This window comes from Equus asinus, chromosome 24 (assembly GCF_041296235.1).
Source record: "Equus asinus isolate D_3611 breed Donkey chromosome 24, EquAss-T2T_v2, whole genome shotgun sequence".
NCBI classification, from domain to species: Eukaryota; Metazoa; Chordata; class Mammalia; order Perissodactyla; family Equidae; genus Equus; species Equus asinus.
This window is the reverse complement of record NC_091813.1, coordinates 61,799,349-61,821,848: the sequence shown is the minus strand read 5'-3', so window position 1 is coordinate 61,821,848 and position 22,500 is coordinate 61,799,349. Positions and strand designations below refer to the sequence as shown.

The 22,500-nt window shown below is 38.5% G+C and overlaps 1 protein-coding gene across 5 annotated transcripts in view; it reads right to left on the bottom strand.

Annotated features, from left to right (window-relative positions):
- LAMA2 (laminin subunit alpha 2) overlaps positions 1–22,500 on the bottom strand; it is a 537,163-nt gene that overhangs the window by 121,456 nt on the left and 393,207 nt on the right. For 4 of the 5 annotated variants that reach the window (XM_070496423.1, XM_070496424.1, XM_014847682.3 and 1 more), the window contains 3 exons: positions 22,048–22,241; positions 10,341–10,483; positions 6,957–7,055 (listed from right to left, as the gene is read on the bottom strand). In XM_070496423.1, the coding sequence (XP_070352524.1) occupies positions 6,957–7,055; positions 10,341–10,483; positions 22,048–22,241 (436 nt within the window). The remainder of the gene's footprint in view (positions 1–6,956; positions 7,056–10,340; positions 10,484–22,047; positions 22,242–22,500) is intronic. The other variant, XM_070496425.1, reaches the window with a different exon arrangement.

Sequence of the window (22,500 nt, the reverse complement as noted above, 5' to 3'; positions counted from 1 at the left end):
GAAAGTACATGTACAAAGGCTCTGTGGTGGGACAAAGTGACTGAAGAATAGTATGGCTGGGGTGCAGATGGTCAGGGCCACAAGTGGTGGGAGATGTGGCCAAGGGGAAGATTAAGCTAGGAGCAATGAAAAGTCAGGGGGGAGAGTTTAAGCACTGCGGTGACATATTCAAATTTGGAATAGTAAAAGTGTCTTCTGGCTACACCATAGAGAACAGATTGGGAGCAGAATAAGAGTAAAAGCAGAAAGGCTAGCTAGAAAGCTTATGTGGTAATCCCAAACTTCCAGTTATGGAGACTGGGTGAGAGTGGGGTAGTGGAGAGGAGAGCTATACTTAGAAGTAAAACCCACTGCATTTGGTAATGGGTTGGATAGTGGGAAGACAATGAGGAAGAAAGAAGAGTCAAGGAGTATTTCTAGGTTTCTGGCTTATATATTCAATGTGTGGGGGGTCCAGAGGACCAGACCATGAGGAGAGAGATGGGGCTGGGGAGTTAAGCAGTAATCAGATCAGACAGGAGAGCATCACATGTCATCCTGAATGAAATGGAGAGCCGTTGCAGAATTTGAAGGAGGAGAGTAATATGATCAGATCTGTGATTTAGAAAGTTCACTCTGCTATATAAATAATAATCAGTTGGAATTGGATAAGGTTTAGAAACAGAGGTCATAGAACAGAACTGAATTGGGTTGGGGGTGAAAGAAAGTTTGGAGTGAAGGGGAACCTGTTCACTTCTATTTTGAGAGAATGGGTAAACACTGGAGGATAAATCACTGAGGTGCTCTAAATAGGAGAAAGTATGGGTTTTAAGAGGAAGATGGTGAGGTTAGTTTGAGGTGTCCAGTCAGTAGTTAGGTACATAGGACTGAAGAAGGAGAATGAAGTCTGTCTTGAACATATAGATTTATTTATCATCAGCACATACCTGGTAATTGAAACACAAAGAGTTTTCAGAGTGAGTGGAGATGTGGACCGAGAACTGGACCCCAAGAAAATAAAATTTTAAGGGATGGGCAGAGGAAGAGCCTGATGATGAAAGATCAGAAAATTAAGAATGAAACAGAGGAGAGTATGTCAAGAAGGAAGGAAGGGTGACAACTGGCAACTTCTACAGGGTGTTCAAGTCAAATAAAGTTTCCGCTGGATTCAGTGACCACCTGGTCATTGGGCATCTTGTAGAGATAGTTTGGGTAGTGGGCTGGGAGTGGAAGTCCAGGTTGCAGTGGATGAGAAGTGAATACAGACCTGTCTCCCAGTCTGTCAAAAAATTTGGCTGTGACACAAAAGAGGAACCTAATCACAGTAGCTATAGAAGTATATGGAGTTGTCATCAAAAAGCATCTCAGTAGTCCATACGTATTATAGGACAGTTTGAATATGCTAAACGTGACTCCCATTTCCAAGGAACTTATATGCCAATGGGGAAGGAAAATGGCAATAAATTAAAATACATTGAAAGAGATATCTGATTATGTAATACATTGCTTATGTAATTTTTACATATTAGCTAAATTATATAAAATACAAGTTAAATGTTAGTTTTGGGGAGGAATATTATTCTCTTTACCAATGGCTATTAGAGAACTAGATTGCTCCATAAAAAAACAAGCATAAAATATATCAGCACTTGAAGGAAAGAGGGCAGCTGCATGAGACTTGTCAAATTTTTTAACAAATCCAAAGAACGTGTCAGTCATAAAGAGACTAGTCAGTCAACAAAGCAGAGGAAAAGGAGCATCAAAAAGATTGGCTGTACCAGTGAAAGCCATGTGCAGAGGAAAAGGAGCTAGAGCCAACAAGTGACTATCAGCTCGCCTTAGCTCTCAACCTTGGCTGACATCAGAATCACCTGGAGAGCTCTTGGAAATCCCAGTGCTCATACTGCACCTCAGACCAATTACATCATAACCTGTGGGGGTGGGACCTGGCACCAGGTAATTCCAATGTGCAGTCCTAGTGTAAGACATTGTGTCCTCTAATGCAGCCATGGATAATAGGAAGTCATGGCCACTGCACTTATACTCTGGTCCAAACTGCCTCATCATTCATGCCTGGAGATAAAGGTACTGCTGATCTTAGCCTAATCATATTGGATATCTAAATCATCTAGCCCTCTGGTCATGATCCCATGTGTATCCATTCACCTTTTGATTATCATCAGGTTGACCACAGGGAAAGAAAGAATTGATCATGTCAACTTGAGTATGTAAGGTCTTCATGACAGTTATGTTTCTAATGATAAATGTGGTGGGGCAAGTTTAATTAATAAGTGAGGATTTCCATTTCCTGCCATCCTCACTTCATCCAGGAGATCTTTGCTTTCAGCAGTCTTATTTCTAGGCTTTTTCTGTTACAAAATCTGAAGAATGGCAGATAAAAATGGTACTGGAGTGTGGAAAGGAGGAAAAAGAGTAATTTTACAGTGGAGAAATGTGGCAGACACTACCTCACACAGGCGATCAAGGTCAAGATCAACAGTGATAAGATGTGTTGGTTGCATAGGTTCTTAATATGCTGTGATAAAAATGATACTTTACCTCTGTGGTCTTTCCCACAAGAACCCATAAGTCCAATCTAATCACGAAAAAGCATGAGACAAACACCAACTGAGGGACATCTTACAAAATGCATGAACTTGTTGCAACTGTCAAAAATCATCAAAAACAAGGGGAGTCTGAGAAATTGTCAGTCTAGAGAATATAGCCTAAGAAGGCACAATAACTAAATGTGATGTAGCATTCTGGATGGGATCCTGGAACAATAAAAAGACATTCAGTGAAAACTGAAGAAAGTACAGTCTTTAGTTAATAATGGTAAATCAGTACTAGTTCATTAGTTGTGACAGATATACAGTACTAAGATATTGACAGTAGGGGAAACTGGGTATAGAGTCTATGAGACATCTCTGTACTATCTTTGCAACTTTTCTGTAAATCTAAAACTATCCTAAAATAAAAATTTTATTTAAAAATATTGGAATTAACTCAAAATATATTTTAGGCCTAAATGTAAAATGCAAAACTATAAAATCTTAGAAAATAACATTGGAGAAAATCTAGATGACTTTGAGTAAAGGGATGACTTTTTGGATACAGCACGAAAGGCATGATCTGTGAAAGAAATACTTGATAAGCTGGACTTAATTAAAATTACAAACTTCTGTTCTGTGAAAGACACTGTCAAGAAAATGACAAAGCAAGCCACAGACTTGGAGAAAGCATTTGTAAAAGATATATCTGATAAAGGACTGTTATCAAAATATACAAGGAACTCTTAAAATTCAATAATAGGAAAACAGAGGCCAGCCCCATGGCCAAGCAGTTAAGTTCATATGCTCTGCTTCAGTGGCCCAGCGTTTCCCTGGTTTGGATCCTGGGCGTGAACATGGATGGCACCGCTCATCAAGCCGTGTCCTACATAGCACAATCAGAAGGACCTACAACTAGAATACACAACTATGTACTGGGGGATTTTGGGGAGAAGAAGAAGAAGGGAAAAAAAAAAGACTGGCAACAGATGTTGGCTCAGGTGCCAATCTTTAAAAAAAAATAATAATAGGAAAACAAACATCCCAATTAACAAATGAGAAAAGAGGGACTGGCCCAGTGGCATAGTAATTAAGTTGGTGTGCTCTGCTTCAGCAGCCTGGGGTTTGCTGGTTTGGATCCTGGGCGTGGACCCACACATCGCTCATCAAGACCTGCTGTGGTGGCGTCCCACATAGAAGAACTAGAAGGACCTACAACTAGAATATACGACTATGTGCTGGGGCTTTGGGGAGAAGCAAAAACAGAGGAAGATTGGCAACAGATGTTAGCTCAGGGCCAATCTTCCTCACCAAAATGCATACCTTTAAAAAAAAAGAGAGAAAAGAATTGTGATTTAGGCTGCTATAACAAAATACCATACACTAGGGGGCTTATACAAACGGAAATTTATTTCTCACAGTTCTGGAGGCCAGGAAGTACAAGAGCAAGTCCCCAGCAGATTCCATGTCTAGTGAGAACCTGCTTCCTGGTTCATTAACAGCATCTTTTCACTATGTCTTCACATGGCAAGGAAGGGACAAAGGATCTCTCTGAGGTCCCTTGTATAAGGGAATTAATTCCATTCACAAGGGCTCTGCCGTCAAACCTAATCACCTCTCAAAGGCCGAACCTTCTAATATCTTTGCCTTGGGGGTTAGGATTTCAACACAGGAATTTTGAGGTGATTCAAACATTCAGGCCATAGCCATACCTGAACAGCCACCTCAGCAAAGAAGATGTACAGATGGCAAATGAGCTTATAAAAAGATGTTCTACATCATATGTCATTAGGGAATTATAAGTTAAGACAATCATGAGATACCTCTATACACCTATTAGAATGGCCCAAATTCAAAACACTGATGACACCAAATGCTGGTAAGGATGAGGAGCAACAAGAGCTCTCATTCATTGCTGGTGGAAATGCAAAATGGTACAGCCATTTCGGAAGACATTTTGGTGGTTTCTTACAAAACTAAACATACTCTTACAATGTGAGCCAGCAATCATGTTCCTCGGTATTTACCCAAATGAGTTTAAAACTTATGTCCACACAAAAAACTGCACATGAATGTTTCCAGCAGCTTTAAGCATATTGCCAAGACTTGGAAGCAACCAAGATGTCTTTCAGTAAGCAGATGGGTAAATAAACTGTGGTACATCCATAAAATGGAATATTATTCAGTGTTAAAAAGAAAAGAGCTATCAAGTGATGAACAGACATGGAGGAACCTTGAATATATATTACTAAGTGAAAGAAGCCAATGTGAAAAGTCTAAATACTGTATGATTCCAACCCTATGCCATTCTGGAAAAGGCAAAACTATGGAGACAGTAAAAAGATCAGTGGTCTCCAAGGGTTTAGGAGGAGGGAGGGATGAATAGATGGAGCAGAGAAGATTTTTAGGGAAGTGAATCTACTCTTTATGATATTATAATGATGGAGACATGTCATTAAACATTTGTCAAAAACCACAGAATGTACAACACCAAGAGTAACCCTAAAGTAAACTATGGACTTTGAGTGATAATGATGTGACAATGTAGGTTCATCTATTGTAACAAATGTACCACTGTGGTGGAGGATGTTGATAATGGGGGAGGCTATGCTTGTGTAGGAGCAGGGGGTAAATGGGAACTCCCTGTATTTTTCAATCAATTTTGCTTTGAACCTTAAAATTCTCTAAAATATAAAGTCTATTTTGAAAAATTTAGCATGGGAGAGTCTGCTGGAAAGATAAAAGAATGTAAACTAAGACATAATACAGACCCAACTCTCCTAGTGAAATATTTCTTTTGTCTCTAGGCTCAGATCATTAGGCTGTAATCAGCCCACTAGGAGTAATGACCGGGTTAGATCTGCTTATCCCTCTATGACAGTGTCTGTCATTCTGTCATAGTACCTAGAGCACGGTAGACTCCCAAAAATTATTAACAGAATGAATGAATGAATGAATGAACAAATGAATGAAATGCTACAAATTCCAAGGAATTTTCCCAAACTATCCTTAACTAGATTAAATTATTCCATGTGTATATATTTTGCAGGTATATTTCTTGTTCCTTTATTCTATTTTATGTTGTATTATATATTTGCATGCAGTTGTCCCATATTATACTTCACACACTTAAGTGCTTCACACACACACACACACACACACACACACACACACACACTAGATTGCAAGCTCCTTGAAGAGACTGAGCCTCATTTATATCTTTCATCTGCCAACACATAGCTTGGGCTTTGTATGGAATGAACATTCTCAAGTGCTTGTTGAATTGATCCATTCAAATGTACTCTGTTATGATCTGTTTAAAATTTCTTATTTAGTTGTATTCATGCAACAAATACAAAACTATCATATATTAAGTTAATACGAGATAAATATGCTCATTAATCTAATTAATGTCTAACTACATTTGGCAAGAAACTCTATATCTATACATTCTACATTGCTGGTATGAGATTCTGAAAATCTGTTTAGTATGCTATTGTAACAGCAGGGCCATTGTGAATCACTATGTGCTGAGAAGCCCATTTGATTTTCCTGTGGCAAGTCTAAACCAGCCGCAGGTCAGGTGGAAATAGTACCAGGCCAGTGGGAATCTGGACACCAGGTCCTACGTAGGTCCCTGAGTTTAGTGAATTGTATGGCCATTGTTAATTCATATCTCTCCTTAAAAATAAATGGACTAGATAATCTGTAAGAACCTTCTGGCTCCAATATTCTTCCTCATTTAAAGCCCTTAGATAGGCAAAGTGGATCCCTAAATTACAGGCCAGTCTTCCTGTCCATGCACTTTTCCGGCCACAAGATGGCGGACTTTATGTTGTTTTCTTCGCTCCCTAGTAGCAAAAAGAACCTTAACCCTCTTGCAGTTTTGAAAGTTTAAAACTCTCCGTTCCTTAAAAAGTCTGATCAATGCAACATGGACATTCTAACTTTCAAAAGTGTCTTAAATGCTTTGGATTTTCACAATAAAGAAGATTTTCTCTTTTGTGTAAGAATACTGATTTAGACTGTATTTTTATACAAATGTAAAAATCCCATGATGAGATCAAAGAGACTACAAGTATTTTCATTCATTTTTCTTTTTCTCTACATAGTCAAAGACAGTGCTTTTGGAATTCAGAATTGATAAAAACTTTTGTGGAAGCTACTGCATAGAGTTTTCAAAATACACCATTACTCTGGTAATTTTAGTTATTGTTCTTGACGCTTCCTGAGTATCCTAACACGTCTTTGTGCTACTGGGTTCTAGGATTTTATCTGAGGCAGAAGTAGCAAGTCAAAAATACATCTACTTCATGCACCAAATTGAGAATTAGGAAGAACAAGATTTGCATGTCTGAAATTTGAAGTAATTTTCCCTAATTTACATGATTATCTGCTTTTAGAAGATTCATGATTTTGCCAACTTACCCTGGTCAGAAGCTCATTCATTTCTGTCACGAGTGTGTTCAGATTGCCCTCTGCCAACTGAATCAGCCTCTCTGGGGCCCGCTGGGGTGACAGCAAGTGCTGAAAGAGATTTCATTCCAAATACATTTTAGTAAATGGTCTTGCAGTCATCATGGGCTCAAACACTTAACAGAACCCAGTTTTCCTTTGTATCCAAAGAAGTTAGCCTTCTCACCTTGAAAGAAAAACAGACTATTTCAATGGGACACATACACAAATCGCTGTGTGGAATATTCTGGTAAATAATGCAAATTGCATAATTTATTGAGAAATTATCATATACCAGGCTTTTTTGTTTTTTTCCTTTAATTCTTACAACAATTCCATCAGGTAAATGTTATTCCATACTGTGGCTTGAAGAAGAGTTAAAAACTCACATGAGATCACACGGCCAGTAAGGCATAGAGTCAAGATGAACTCCCTCTAATTCTTTAAGGCTCCCATCTCAATCAACAGACATACAGTTTACAGGCAAGAAAGAGCACAAGAGCCCTTGACATAGGGACCTGGCCAGGCACTAACCAACTGGCCCGTTGGTTGGAGCTGGCCTGGCACTCACAGCTAGGCCATATTCTTCTCCTCTTGAACATCATCAATCTCACAGAACACTGACATTAGACAGAGTCACTCTGTGACAGTGATGAATGAAACAAAACATGAGACCACTCCATAACCTTGTCTAAACACAGACAAAACTGTGATCTCTGTGCAGACCACAGAAGCACCCAAATCCCATTTCCTGGCTAATACGAGTGACCACCACCTCCTCCTAAGCACAGCTTCAGCCCTCCTTTGTTCTTCCCTCCTTCTAGGTAAGATTCATTAGAATACTTACTTATAGGATTATTCCCACTTCCTAATAGCACCCGATCCAGCGCAAAGCCTTGCTTCCTTGGAATCTGCCCCAAATCACCTAGCACAAACCCCCAAACTAGAAATTATTCCTAACACCCTCTTATTAAGACACCCCAAAATTCCCTGTGGCGTGCAGTGTCCCTTGTTGCAATGAGCTAATAAACCCAAGTTGTTCCATCGCATGTGCGTTCCTGGTGGGCTCTGGCTGGAGTCTGGGAGCACTGACACAGTGACAGGAACTGCAAAGAGCAGCTACATAACTTGCTTAAGGTTTCAAAATATCAAAATAGGATCCAAAGTTTTCAGATATTAAACAAATTACGGACAAAGAACACAAACACAGAATCAAGAAAGATTGGAATTTAAGAAAAATCAAGGTCATTTTGACTAACACCCAGCCATAAGGAAGCAGACTACTGACCCCCGGCTCAGAATCCGTCCACAGATCAGAGTCTCTCCTACAGGGCCCTTCAGAACTTCATCCATTGCTTAAGGATTATTTTAAACATTTTCTATGTCTTGCTGAAGTATTCACTTTTCCACTTTAATTTCCTTTCTTTGTATTCCCTCCATGTATAAGGAAAATAACTGGTCAGCATCTTCTTTATTAAAACTCTTCACGTTCTTGAATACTGGGCCTACAAGGCAAACTCAGATTCCTCTGCCTGGTTTTCAAGGTTGTCCGTCACATCACCCTGCCCCACTCAAGTCTCCAGCCTTATATTTCACCGGCAGGCCTGACTTCTAATGTCTGCCAGACAAGCCTTGTGCATTCACACTTCTGTCTCTGCTCAGGTGGCAAGAGTACGTATGAGCCGAGAGTGAAGGAGACCTCATCACTGGTGGGCTGGGTCCTCCCAGGCAAGTTATTTTCTCTCTCTGAGCTTTGCAAAGGTGGTTTCCTTCTCACAGGGCCGAAAGTTATACTGCCTCTATTCAAATCCCAGCTCTACACCTAGTAGCCATGTGACCTTGTGCCTCATGGGTAACTTTTCTGTGCCCCAGCTTCCCTACCTGAAACAACTATAGATGATACAGTACTTCTATCTACTTCTTGAAGTTTCTGTAAGATTTATGCTTGACAATCCATGCAAGACTTTACTCAATGGCCTAGCACAGAGCTACTCATCAACAAATGTTATTCTTGTTATCGTCATTATTGATTTCTTCTTTGGAAAATAGTGTAATAATACTTACCTTAAAGGCTATGGTCCAGATTAAAGAATATATTCCCTAGAAGAATATCTGCCAATGCCTAGTGAATAAATCTTAGCTTTCTTCCTCCAGTCCTCGCCAATATTTCTCGGTTAAAATTGCCTCTGTCCTTCAAGGTCCAACACAAATTATACTCTCATTAATGATGCATTCTCTGGTTACTCAGAATCTTACCTATTTCTCCAATCTTTGTACTCTATGTCAAATTTCTGTAAAGCACATGGCAATTATGTGTCTTTGCACATTGTTTAATTGTTGTTTACTTTGTTAACCACCTAGACTCTAAGATCCTGAGAGTAGACATGACGTTATAGGAGTCATGAAACCCCAGGGAACCAAATGCAATACTGGGATTTTCTAGAAATTCTCAATAAATATCTAGTAATTGATTGATAATGTATATCAATCTTTCACCTTTCATCTTTTTTCATCAGATGAAACTGCAATTTCCTTAACATTCTCTCGTATCTCATGAACTACCAAAAGCTTTAACAGTCTTTTAGAATAGTGTTTCTCAAATTAGTTCTTGCTGAAGTACTTTCAAAGGTCTACTGGTTCTTTAGTACAAAACTTTAATCTTGCATTTTCACTTTGACAAGAAACTGAAATGTTAATGTAAGCATTTATGGAACCCAGCCTGGACCCCTGAGAGCTGAGTATGACCGCTGGATCTCAGAGCCCACGTTTGCATGCGTGTTTGATCATATGGCAGATTGAGCACATAAATCATGCAGACTTGTCAAGTGATGCCGAATGTCATTTCAGGACTCCTTGCAAGGGGCTCTCTGGTTCAAATTGCGGAAGGGTAGGAGAAATGTACTGATAAAAGAACGTGTGTGGAAGGAGTCAGTATCATATTCTGGTTGCAAGTAGGAATCTGCTTTCAGCAAAAATCATCTGTTATTTTATATTAATGTTTTTAATTTGAATTTCATTTTTTATGCTTTTGTAAGGATTAATTTGTTTTGATTTTATAAAGCTATAAGTACAAATAATTCATACCTGATCTTATGTTTGCACATATTTAAGTGACATCATAAAATTGATTTAGACCAAACAGGGGGTGGTGCATGAGCCTCTTTTCTCTTAATAGCAATCTGCATATTATAGTTCTCAAGTCTGAAAAACACTGGTTTAGAAAGTCTCTGAACTTCCCTAACGGCTGCTTGTCTTGATTTGGGGCAACGGGAAGAACATTTACCAATTACGGCCACTACTCCTTGGGGAGCTTCTGTCCTCTTCTCCCTGGCTCTTGCTGTTGCTGCTCCAACCTACCTTCAGTTCCTGAGTCGCATTTTCAAGCCCATACAGGATTTTATATGGAGCAGGCAGCGGGCCAGTAAGGTTGATGCTCATGGCCATCTGCTCCAGGCGAGCCAAGTCACCGAGAAGGAGGCCCGTGCATTCATCTCCACAAACTGTGAAACAGAAACGACAAAAAATATTTACTTCTGCTAAGCATCCCAGGCAGATGTTCAAAGATTTCAGCTATGAAATATTTTATGGCCCAAGTATAATTCTGTGAAAGATGATGCTACTCATCTCAGATAATTAATGCTTTCAAATGGAGGACAGTTGAAAAGAGATGAAGAGAACAACAAAAGAACAGACATGCCTGTCACCCAGAACCTGAAATACGGATGATGATAGAAACAAGGAACCAAAGAGGAGGAGCCAACGGGTTTGAGGGAAATGAGTGTATTGCAGAAGTATTAAAGGAGAAGTAAGATACAGAATATCACATTATAATCGCTCCAGAAATTCCCATATGAGCAACCTAGAGGGAATCTGTATTGAGGGCATAGAACACATTCCAGAGTCTGAAAATGCATGCAAATGTGCAGTGCCACTCTTCTGCACTGTGGGGCATCGACAGCATTGTGTCTCCACGTGCGTAATGTATGACATATCCGAAAACTATAACTTTTTAGCTTGACAGCTATTGAGAAGAATTTTTCTTAAAAAAAGAATTTTATCATTTATGCTTTTTCCTCATGATTTTTATTTATTTGTTTATTTATTTGCCAGCTCTTCCTCTTTAGTGTTTCAGCACATTATCACCCATGATTAGATGCAGCCCCATAGATTTCTGCTCACATGATTAACCTAATCCGATTTTGTGCATCAATCATTGCCAAGGGCCAGGACAACTTTGTTCTTTAAGTAGCCAAGAGTGCTAATGTCCTACCTATAATTTTTTTGATGATTAGAAAGGACTATGGGAATTTGGTGGGGGTGGAGGGGTGCTGGTGGTAGAACTGGTGGAGAGAAAAAATGGACTGTTGTCTCTTCATTATCAAATTAATCTCACAAATACTACAGTTTCTAAAATTAAAATACATTGATTCTTTTGGAGGATTTTAAAGATGTTCATATTCAGTTTGAATTTTTTAGTTAAAAAAATCTTTTTTTCACTCTTTGCATCAGAGTAATGAGGTGTAGCTTCTCCAGGCCAAGGAGCACGTGCTACCATATTTACAATATGCATTCATGGATACAGTTATAATTTCTAGCTTATATTCCACAGATAGAGGTATCAAAACTATACACATGTTAGAAGAGAGGAAAATACAGAAGAGGGAAAATACCAGGATTTGGAGCAGCTTTGATCATGCCCCAAACTGGCAAGAATTCAATTAGGGCTCTAAACAGCACTCCCCTAAGCTGCCTAATGGAGAGAAAACCATTAACTGAGGCTTGTAAACGCAGAGTAGGACAGAGGGTGATTTTTTGATAGGACAGCAGTTAGAGGTGAGTTACAATACCCTTTCACAGGGATTAAACGGCCCCAGCAAGGCCTTTAATAAATCAACTCCTTGCAGGTGACACCTGCAACTGTAGCGTGCCACCTGCCGGGGCTTTGCAAGCTCCTGGTGCCTTACAAGCTGAGTGAACAGAGGCTTTAGAGGCAGGAGCTGAAGTCTGGAACTAGAGCTGTCTCTCTTCCTCTTCTCCCGACCAGAATGAAAGAGCATTTGCTCTGCATGGAAATCACATGAAAGGAAGAGAGAATTGCGGCTTCACACCCTCAGTTCAATGCAAGTACTTGGGAAGTTTTGACAGAGTTGTCTACATGAAACAATAGTAGAAAACAACCTGGAACACGTTTAGGCACCAAGTGGACCATGTCTAAACACCAAGACACAGTCTGGTTCTCAAACTCTAGTGGATTTCAGAATCATCTGAAGAGCTGTCTTAAATCACAGAGGGCTGGGCCTTACCCTCGGTGTTTCTGATTTGAGAGGTGAGCGAAAGACCTAGTTTCTCATTCTCTGACTGAGAATGTGCTTTTCTAACAAGCTCCCAGGGGAATACTGATACGTCTGGTCTGCGCACTATACTTTGAGTAGCAATCAGGTCGGCAGCATTGGCATCACCTAGTAACTTATTAGAAATGCATAATCCTGGTCCCACGCCAGATCTAGTTAATTAGAATCTGCATTTCAGAAAGATTCCCGCGTGATCTATGCACGTTAACATTTGAAAAGCACTGCTGTAGGTCAGTGGTTCTTATTTTGGCTGCACATTGGAATCAGGCGGGGATTTATAAAATACAGATATCCAGGTACTCCCCCTCCCCGCCACCAGAGAATCTGATTTGATGGGTCTGTTGATAGGCCTAGGCATCAGCATTTTTTAAAAGATTCCAGATGATCCTATTATGCAGCCAGGGTTTATAGCTACTGGAGCAGATGATAAACTTTAGGGATGCTCAATCCTAAAGAGAGCAAGGATTTAGAAGACAACATTTTGCTTACTGTCTCCTCCGACTAGAACAATTCTCCCTCCACCTTTCCCTTTGTGGCTCCTGGATGTTCAGGTCAAGTTCTCAAGTGCTACTTCCCTGGAGGGGTAGGCCGAGATGACTCTGAAATTACTGTCCCCGCCAGTCACTACTGCATTCCTTTTGTCTTGTTATCTCAACACTCAAGCGTGTACGGGCTATCTTACTATTTTATTTACTTATATATTGTTTCTCTCTCACCAGAGAAGGGACCAATTAATCACCTGCGGTCACAGTGCCTAGGAAAGTGTCTTGCACATAGTAAATAATCAATAAATATTTGTTTACTACTATCTTTGTGAAAGAAGAGCAAAAAATAATTTGGAGAAGATCATGGAATTAGAAAGAGAGGACTGAGAAAAGGAGAGACGGTGAGAGGAAGAGCGGGAGAGAGGGCAAGGGATGGAGAGAGAGAGAGAGAGGGAGATTGACCAAATAGGAAATGTCTGAATGCGAGAACCTGATATATGATAGAAAATAGAGAACCACACAGATGTGTGAGGGACAGGAGAATAGCATAAAAACAATGGTTAGAGGGAGAAAATTGTCTTGTGATTAGTGAGGCAGAGACTGACTAATGTTAAGGAGATAACTATTATGATATCTGCATGAGGTAATTCAGTTTTGACCCAGGAAAGAGTTATTGGAATGCAGGGATCAGGGGGAAGAAAAGAGAGACAAAACATTATTAAGAAAGAAACAACTGGGGGCTGGCCCCATGGCCAAGTGGCTAAAGTTCTGCACACTCCGCTTTGGAGGCCTGGGGTTCATGGCTTCAGATCCCGGGTGCAGACCTACTCCACTTGTCAGTGAGGCATCTCACATACAAAGTAGAGGCAGATTGGCACAGATGTCAGCTCAGGGCTAACCTTCCTCAAACAGAAAAAGAGGAGGGTCGGCAATGGCAACGGATGTTAGCTCAGGGCGAATTTTCCTCACAAAAACAAAAAAAGAAAGAAAAGAAAGAAAAAGAAGAAGGAAACAACTGGGATGAGCTACTGACGAGATAAGGGCAATGCTCATTTCTGGGGTGGATTGAAAATGGTTACCACTTCTTTGCTGCTCCCCCCATTAAGAGGTAGAGTCTCTTTCCCTGCCCTGGAATCTGGGTTGACACAGAGCGTGCCAGAGGGACACTGTGTGACTCTCGAGCCTCAGCTGCAAGGGGATTTGCAGTGCCTGCTTCCACATTCTTGGAACCCTGCTGCCTTGTGAACAATCCCAGGCTAACCTCTGTGAGCAAGAGAGTCAAGGTGAGTGAGAGAAAGGCAAGCCCAACAATTCCAGCTGAGCCCTATCACAGTGAATGAGGCTACCTGGGACCCCTCAGGCATGACAACAAAAGAACTATCCAATGGAACCCACTCCAAATCGCCAACCTACAGAACCTTGAGGATATATACAGTTGTTGTTTTCAGCTATTGAATTTTGGAGTGGCAGCAACAGATAGCTGAGACACTTTCCTAAGTTTCGTATGTGAGATTTAGAGCGTGAATTCAGATCAGAGACTTACAAGTTGCAATTCAAAGGTTAAAAACAAGTATAACTAACAATGCCTAATTTTATTAAAAGTTATGAAGAATATGAAGGTTCCTGTCCCACTGAGTCCATGTTCATTATTGTTTCAAAAGTTCCATTCGACTTCCAGTGAAGATGTATTTTGAGCAGATGTTCTCAAGATGTAAGCAAGCAATATGCTCTTTTTTACTTTCAAGATCTCAGAAGATACTTGATAGCATGACATCTCACCATGCGTTTTAGAGCAGTGTGTTCTCAGGAATCTTTTGCTAGCCCTTTCTCTAATTTATTTATAATTTATAACCTACTCATGTCCAAGCAGGGAATTGAGTCAGTTCATTGATAACAGTATGGCTAGTGGCTCCTTACTGATGCTTGCAGAAATTTTCAGGGAAAAGTTTTCTCAGTCTTTACTTCATACAAGAATAAATCAGGGACTGGAATGCAGAACTGGATCTGATTTACTGTAATATACTACAGAGTAAATTGGTGAGCTAGAATGCCAAGAGGCATGATGAATACTGATTTTTCTCTCATTTATTCTACCCCCTGCCCATCTATTTTGGTTCCTCATCTTCAGCCGTTGAAATGAAAATGTATTTAATTGCTCTTTTAAGGACTCATACATTCCATTTTATGTCTCTATGTCCAAAGGTCTGTTATTATCCCATGTCTATGGTCTCTGTATTTGCTTTGCGGGGAACAAAGTACAAGCACATTTCCATAAGTGGAAGGTAAGTTTTATGGTACGCTCCAAGTAATATACTAACACCTGTCCAAATGAGTCAGAAAGACTTATGAATAGCACAGCCATGGGGATTTTTTCAAAGCTTCTCTATGAGTCTAGTTCATACAGTTATAAGATAAACACGTGGGGGAAGTGTGCCCTCTACATAATGGTTTGCTATTTAATTCTGACACAAAATATTTTACTTACACCACAAGCTGCTTCCATTTGCCCTAAAAAATCTGAAATGTCTGGCACCAAACACTGGAAATGGGCTGCAAATTAAAACCACATTTAATTCAATATGAAAGGGAAGATTTGAAGAGTATATAGAGACATGGAATATTCACGCTATGTAAACCATTGTTCTTTGATAAGGGTGCAGTAACTACTCAGTGTAAATTAACCCCCAGCTTATAATCAGGCCCCAAAAAGGACCCCTCCAGACCATTCAATTCCGCTATAAAGATAAGGTTATAAAGTGAGATCCTGCCTAAAATGCATGGGAGCAAAAGCAAATATTTCAAGACTATGATTATATTTTACATGACTAAATGTTTCTGAGGCTTTGCCTATAAAAGTGTCAGGATAAATTGGTGTCTAATATTAACAAATGCCGTACTAAATTCTGATCGTTATAGCTGGGCACATGGAAGGGGCAGATCACGCAGCTGAGATTACAGATCTTTCTGTTAGCAATTAGCACAAAATACTGCATTTCCACCAGAGTCCCCCATGCATAATAACTCCTGGCATACTGTCACAAAAAATTCACAGGCTGCAGCCAGACCAAGGAAGCTGAAGCTGAAACGAGTGCATTGAGTATTTTTGAAAAGGCCAAACCTATTAACCAATTTTAGGTAAAGATGCATAAATTGTCTGCTCTACTCAAATGGGGATAAAATGAGTAAATATACATTTTCAACAAAAGAAAAAATTTTTGTCCTAATATCCATGCTTTAACTTAACTCTTCTACATTAAGGCTACTGAGAGTTCAAGGGTATGGATTTTATTTCTCTCTTTTCCCTTTCTCCTTCAAGAAGAAACTTTTGGATTAACATATATTATTATTATATAAGTAAATATCTTCTAAAATAAAAATTTGGTTTTAAACTGGTTAAGAAGGCTTTTTTTGCCTATTATTTCTTTGAATTAACGGAAAGGTATTCTGTAGGTTTTAGATGAAGCTAGTGAATTTGTTCATGTACCAAGTTGTGGTGTATATATATATATGTATGCATATATGTAAATTTACATATAAAATTTGCATTATATTTACAATAAATTTTTGTCTTTAATTAAAATTTATATATAAATTTTATTTACTATATATATTATACAGAATTCTGTACATATATATATGAAAAACAAGTTCAATATGGTTCAAGTATGGTGTAGCTTTTCAAAAAACAAACGGAAACTTTGGAAGTACTGTAAATAATAAAGGGATAGTAGCTTTTATCTACACAATATTCACCACATAGCAAGCAATATGTTATATCTTGCCATCATCATCTCATCTAATGTTCACAGTAATTCTATGAAGTAAGTACTATTAAAATCTTCATTTTAAAAGTGAGAAAAGTAGTCACAATCAGAATATTTATGAATCTATAAATATTGTCATGTGAAGAACTTAAAGAGATAAAAAAATGTAAGGTGGTCATAAAAGAGGTTTTCAGTGACTTGAAAAGCCTTGAGTTATAGATAATTATAAAAAACTAGAATTCAGCCTAACCTAGATATTTCATCAGGAACTGATGAGCTGCACAAAACCACACTTTATGATGATAACCATGATGATAATGCCCAGGATTTATGAAGCATCTATTATGCTTACATACTTCACATATATGTATGTAGTAGCTTATTTCCATTTTACAGATAATGAAATGAGGTTTAGAAAAGTTAACTAATCTAATGTCACAAAACTTGTATGTGGCCAGCCAGGATTCCAACCGTCTGGAGCCACTTCACAACAGCATGCTTCATGGCATCAGAAGATCGTCTGTTTCAGGAACGCCACCAAAAAGGAGATGATAAAATTATCTTTCTTCTTCTGACTTTAAAATCACATGATTTTATTGTTCTTTGAGGACAATAAACTTCCTGGATCTAGCAGAGTGAAAATTGTAATCAGATGGAACTTTCTCTTAAAATGAAGCCCGACTGAAAGAAAAGGAAATAGTGATCAGTCTCTCTAGATGACAGTTCAATGGCACAACTCCTTCATCCACTAACAGAACAGCTTTCTCAATGTGACATACAAACCGCTGAGACTGACTGCCAATAACCAGGAACATTACCTGGAATCAGAGTGACGGTTGGCTGTTCTATCATGTTGTTAGCCTGGACCTATGCTGAGAAGGTTGACAACAAGAAACTCAAAGCGTCTTTTACTAACAAAACAGATGCAGAGAAGGTGCAAACAGGATGAACAGAAGTTGCTTTTATAGATTCCCTGACGCCTGCATTTGAACAACATGCCACGGCTTAGAGATGTAGAAAACTACCGTAGACATACTGGCCTTTGAATAGGAACTAGTGCTTGGGGATTAAGTGGAGGCAAAGAGAGGACAACATTCAGTGGGCCAGGATGGAGGGGAATCACCTAGCGGAAAAGCAAAGCCAAAGCTCACTAAATAGCATCTGGAGATCAACTGATTTTTTTTTTAATCATCTTCTATTATAGAAAGTCCTATTTTCTTTACAGTGATCAACCGCATTCCACTACTTTGTTCCTGCCCTCATATACAGGGAGCAGTAAGTGCCACTAGCAATCATCTTTGATGATAAGAGGACAGCAGTGTTCTAGTGTTAATATTTGAGGGCCTCTGCATTCTTGTGGTAAGATCCTCGGCAGTAATTGGCTATTTAAAACAATAACCTTGACTTTGTCTGTCTAGATCGGTACCAATGTAGGATAAAACTTCAGACTTCAGGTTTCACCAAGTGGCTGGAAGGTGTGTATTTTGGAGTTAAGGTGCGTTACCACATTTAGCTAGGCTTAGCTTAGGTTGCAGGTAGAAAACACACTTCATGATGGCTTTTGCAACACTGCAAGCAAAACATCATCTTAAATGTTATATTTTAGATAAATTGTGACTATAAATAATGAAGCTGATATATTCCTAATATCTCACATGCAACAAATAAAAATAGGAAGCATCAAATTGATATTTATAACATGCTATTTCAGGCACTCTGTGGAACAGCATCTTGCCAACAGCTACTAGTTTTAATTTCTGTTCTCTAGGAGAGTAATATATTTTACTATGCTACTCGTAATCTAGTTTAAACATCACTTGGGTTGTTGTGTGTTAATTACTAGTCTGTAGGAAATAGGACACGAACAAATCCAAGTTTTGTGTTTCACAATACGAAACTTTATTACGAAAGAAATAATGGCTTTCCTGCTCAGTCTCAAATTTCAGAAGGGCAGGTGGTTGTCCTCATTTTATAAAATGACATGTAAATTACGGATGAAGGTTTAAAGAAGAGGTTGGATTTGTATTAAATAACTTACTAAGGACAAGTCCTGACTTGGGAAGTCTATTAAACAGCCACTCAGAACTCACCGAAATGCATAAGGCAAGAACACATGGTAGGGCTGTGCCAAATTATTCCCATTAGGAAAACACAAAAAGGCAGCCAACGGAATCTGGGCACCCAACTAGTGCGCCATTCACCTGCATAGAGGACAGGACTCCACCTGAAAATCTCTGATGAAAATTGGTGCAGCCACTATGCAAAACAGTATGGAGATTTCTCAAAAAGTTAAAAACAGAAATACTATATGATCCAGCTATTATGCTTCTGTGTATTTATCCAAAGAACATGAAAAGACTAATTTGAAAAGATATATATACTGTTATGTTCATCACAGCATTATTCACAATAGCCATGACTAGAAGCAACCTAAGTACTCATCAATGGATGAATGGATAAAGAAGATGTAGTATATATATCTCTGTGTGTGTGTGTGTGTGTGTATACAATGTAATATTACTCAGCCATACAAAAGATGAAATCATGCCATTTGCGACAACATGGGTGGACCTTGAGGGTATTACACTAAGTAAAATAAGTTAGACAGAGAAAGACAAATACTATATGATTTTACTCATATGTGGAAGGTAAACCAACCAACAAACACATCGATATGGAGAGAGACTGGTGGTTACCAGAGAAGGGGTAGGGGGGAAGCTGAAGGGGTAAGGGGGTACATATGTACAGTGATGGATGGAAACTAGACTTTTGGTGGTGAACACGATGCAGTCTATACAGAAGCTGGAATATAATGATTTACACCTGAAATTTACACAATGTTATAAACCGATGTGACCTTAATTAAAAGAATCTCTGATGAATAACAACTTATCATAACTACTATAATGTTTGAAATCTTAGAGGAGAGAGTCTCAATGGTTAGCAGAAAAAAAATATGTATTTATTGACATTATATATATTTAAAACTTTTTATTTTGTATCTTTAGCCCATTTTATCTTTATTCTTCATTGAGGTAACATGGGCTCTAAGCTGAGAAGAAGCTTTTCTCAGAAGATATTTCTCTTAGTATACATATATTCTCTTGCTGGAACCAGGCCACCTCCCTTCACTCTCACCCACAGGCCTTGTAAAGTTCCACTAGAGTCACATGTCCTAGCACAGGCCCTGCAGATCAAATGGGCCAGGTGACGCCATTCTTTGGTCTCTTGCTCTAATTTAGCTTAAGGATCTAGAAAGAGTCTAAAAGAGAAGTGAGGATAAGTTGAGTTATGTCCTCACTTGTGTCTTGTTTTATCTCATTTCAAAACTAGAAGTAGGAACCGTGTCCTGGGAAAGGCCAGCATGATAGAACCATAACATAATTTTCCACAGCAGAAGAAATTGTAAAAGATGAAAAAAGAAGAAAAATCTGAAGACACTCTATGTAACAATTCTTACAGTTAACCTAACAAATGGTAAAGAGAAAACATTCCTAGAAGTAAGTAGAAATCACTAATATTTAAGAGCAGCATGAAGAAAATCTATACAGCATTTATAAAATGAAAATATTTATTACAAATATCTTATAAATATAAAAGAAATATATTTATTTATAAAGTAATTATAAACACTTTAGAAAAAGTGTCTAAATAGCAAAAAAAAATCCCCATAATTTAACACTTTTTTTGGTATAAGAAAAACCACTATAATTTAATCCACCAGAAGAATATTAACATTTCCTGGACATAGCAACTGCACTGAATTATCAGGTATACTGATTGAAAATACGTTTCCCTATGGGACAAGAATAATGCAAATCAACATTTAAGGCTGGTGTAACTTTGTATCTGGAGGATTGGTACTTTTCATATCACTGGGATATTTAAAACTCACTGATGTAACAGGGAAAAAAATGAGTTGAGTTTTCTTGTTATAAATTTATTTAAATGTATATAAAGTATTGATCATCAACAGAATAAGAAGTTACAGCCATTGTTGTTGATGGGCAGAATGACATTTCCCTTTAAAAGAAATGGTCAGAAAATAATCCCATTATTTTATCTCTCACAAATTTTAATGTGTTATTATAATATTTTGGGCTTCATATCAAATGTGATCTTTTTACTTCAAGTTTATTTCTGGATAGTTAATAAAATTGATAATTTGAACTCAAGACTGTTTAGATTAGTGTTTACATTAGGATTATATATTATCTACTTCAATATATCCATGTTAATAATTTAACTTGAAAACAATATTAAAACTAGTTGGATTACATTGGAAGTCGACTTCATTATCATTGAAATACCCCATTATAATTGAGCAGAGTGAATATATGTATACCAAGAGCTAAATGTGATAATGTAAATGTATATTACATATTACTTTACTCTCCCCATCAAGCTTGACATTTATTTTTATTTTAAATGTGATACATTTTCATTAAAGATGGTTGAAATACACAGGAAAAAAAATTTAAAAACCTATATTCCCAAACTCACCCAGTCTTTACGTTTTGCCATATTTTAAAAGTCAGATTAGCTTTCGAGGTAATTTATGAAACTACAGCACAAGTAAAAATTCTAATTAAAATGTTACTACGATTTAGACACACATAAGATGTTAAAACCAGAAATACCGGCATGCATAAACACATTAAAATAGGTAAGCATTGAAATAAAAGGTACCAGAATATTTTACATTTCTATTTGTTAGAAAGAATTAAGACCACTAATGTAAATTCTGTCAAGGAGAAGAATACTATAATATAACAGTGCCTCCCTAAATTTATAAATAACCTCTTTTAGATTAGAATTTATATAAGGCCCAAGAACCGTATTTAACTACTGATATTTGATCAATATGGCATTACTGAATCCAGAAGCAGGTAAACAAGGAGAGAGAGCAAGAGAGCAAATCACCCTCCATTTATAGTACATGTGAGTCAAAATACTGGAGTTCACCCTCACCGCTTCCAGGTTCTGCGTCCAAGAGAAAGTTAGGAAGCAGTATGCTCATGAATTCCCGTAAAAGCCAGGAAGAGAAAAGTCAGTTGTAATTCAAGGCTTAAAGTGTCTGTCCAGCTGATTACAAATTCAGGAGGATTCTTAAAAATTTAATAAACCCTGATCTTTAATCTGTCACAAAAGCAACGCCAATTTTAGTAAAACTGCAAACTCTGAGATGGACAAAATAGACCAGAATACGTCTGCAGGAGCTTTGCTGTAGGTCTGCCATGAACTGACTGAAGCATGCTGAGGATTTTCTCAGCTGTTTTTGGCTCAGCAGGATGGAGACAAAAACAGCAGGCAAACAGCAGAAGGTGGATAGATAGCGTCAGAAAGAATGAAGAGTAGCACTAGCTTTTGCAAACAAAGGGGGGAAAAGACAGTCTTTCTCATTAGAAATGCAACAGAAACAGAGCCAAGGTCCCAGAACTGATAGCTAAGTTAGTATACGTACACACACACTCTGCGCCCTCGCGCGCATGCCAGTGCTTGCAGCCGTCACACTTCCGCCCCGTGGCTCCGGGCCGGCACGTGCAGAGCCCCGTGACCGGGTCGCAGGGGACAGGCAGCGAGCCATGGGGGTCACACTCACATTCTTGGCAGGAGCCTCCAGGGCTGCTTGGGCTGCCAGTATAACCAGGGGCACACCTGGATTTAAACAGTGACAAAGCAAAGGAGATTAATAATGTCGTATCTCTCAATTGATGCTGTTGTGTGTTTCGTTAAAACAAAACTGATACCAAGAGTCGATAAATCAGGGGTCAGCAAACTTTTCCTGTAAAGAGCCAGACAGTAAATATTTGAAGTTTTGCAGGTCAAGAGGCAAAATCAAAATCACGCAGTGAGAGAGAAATAAATTTCCAAACATCTTTTTGATTGATGGAATTCCAAACAATAATAATAATAA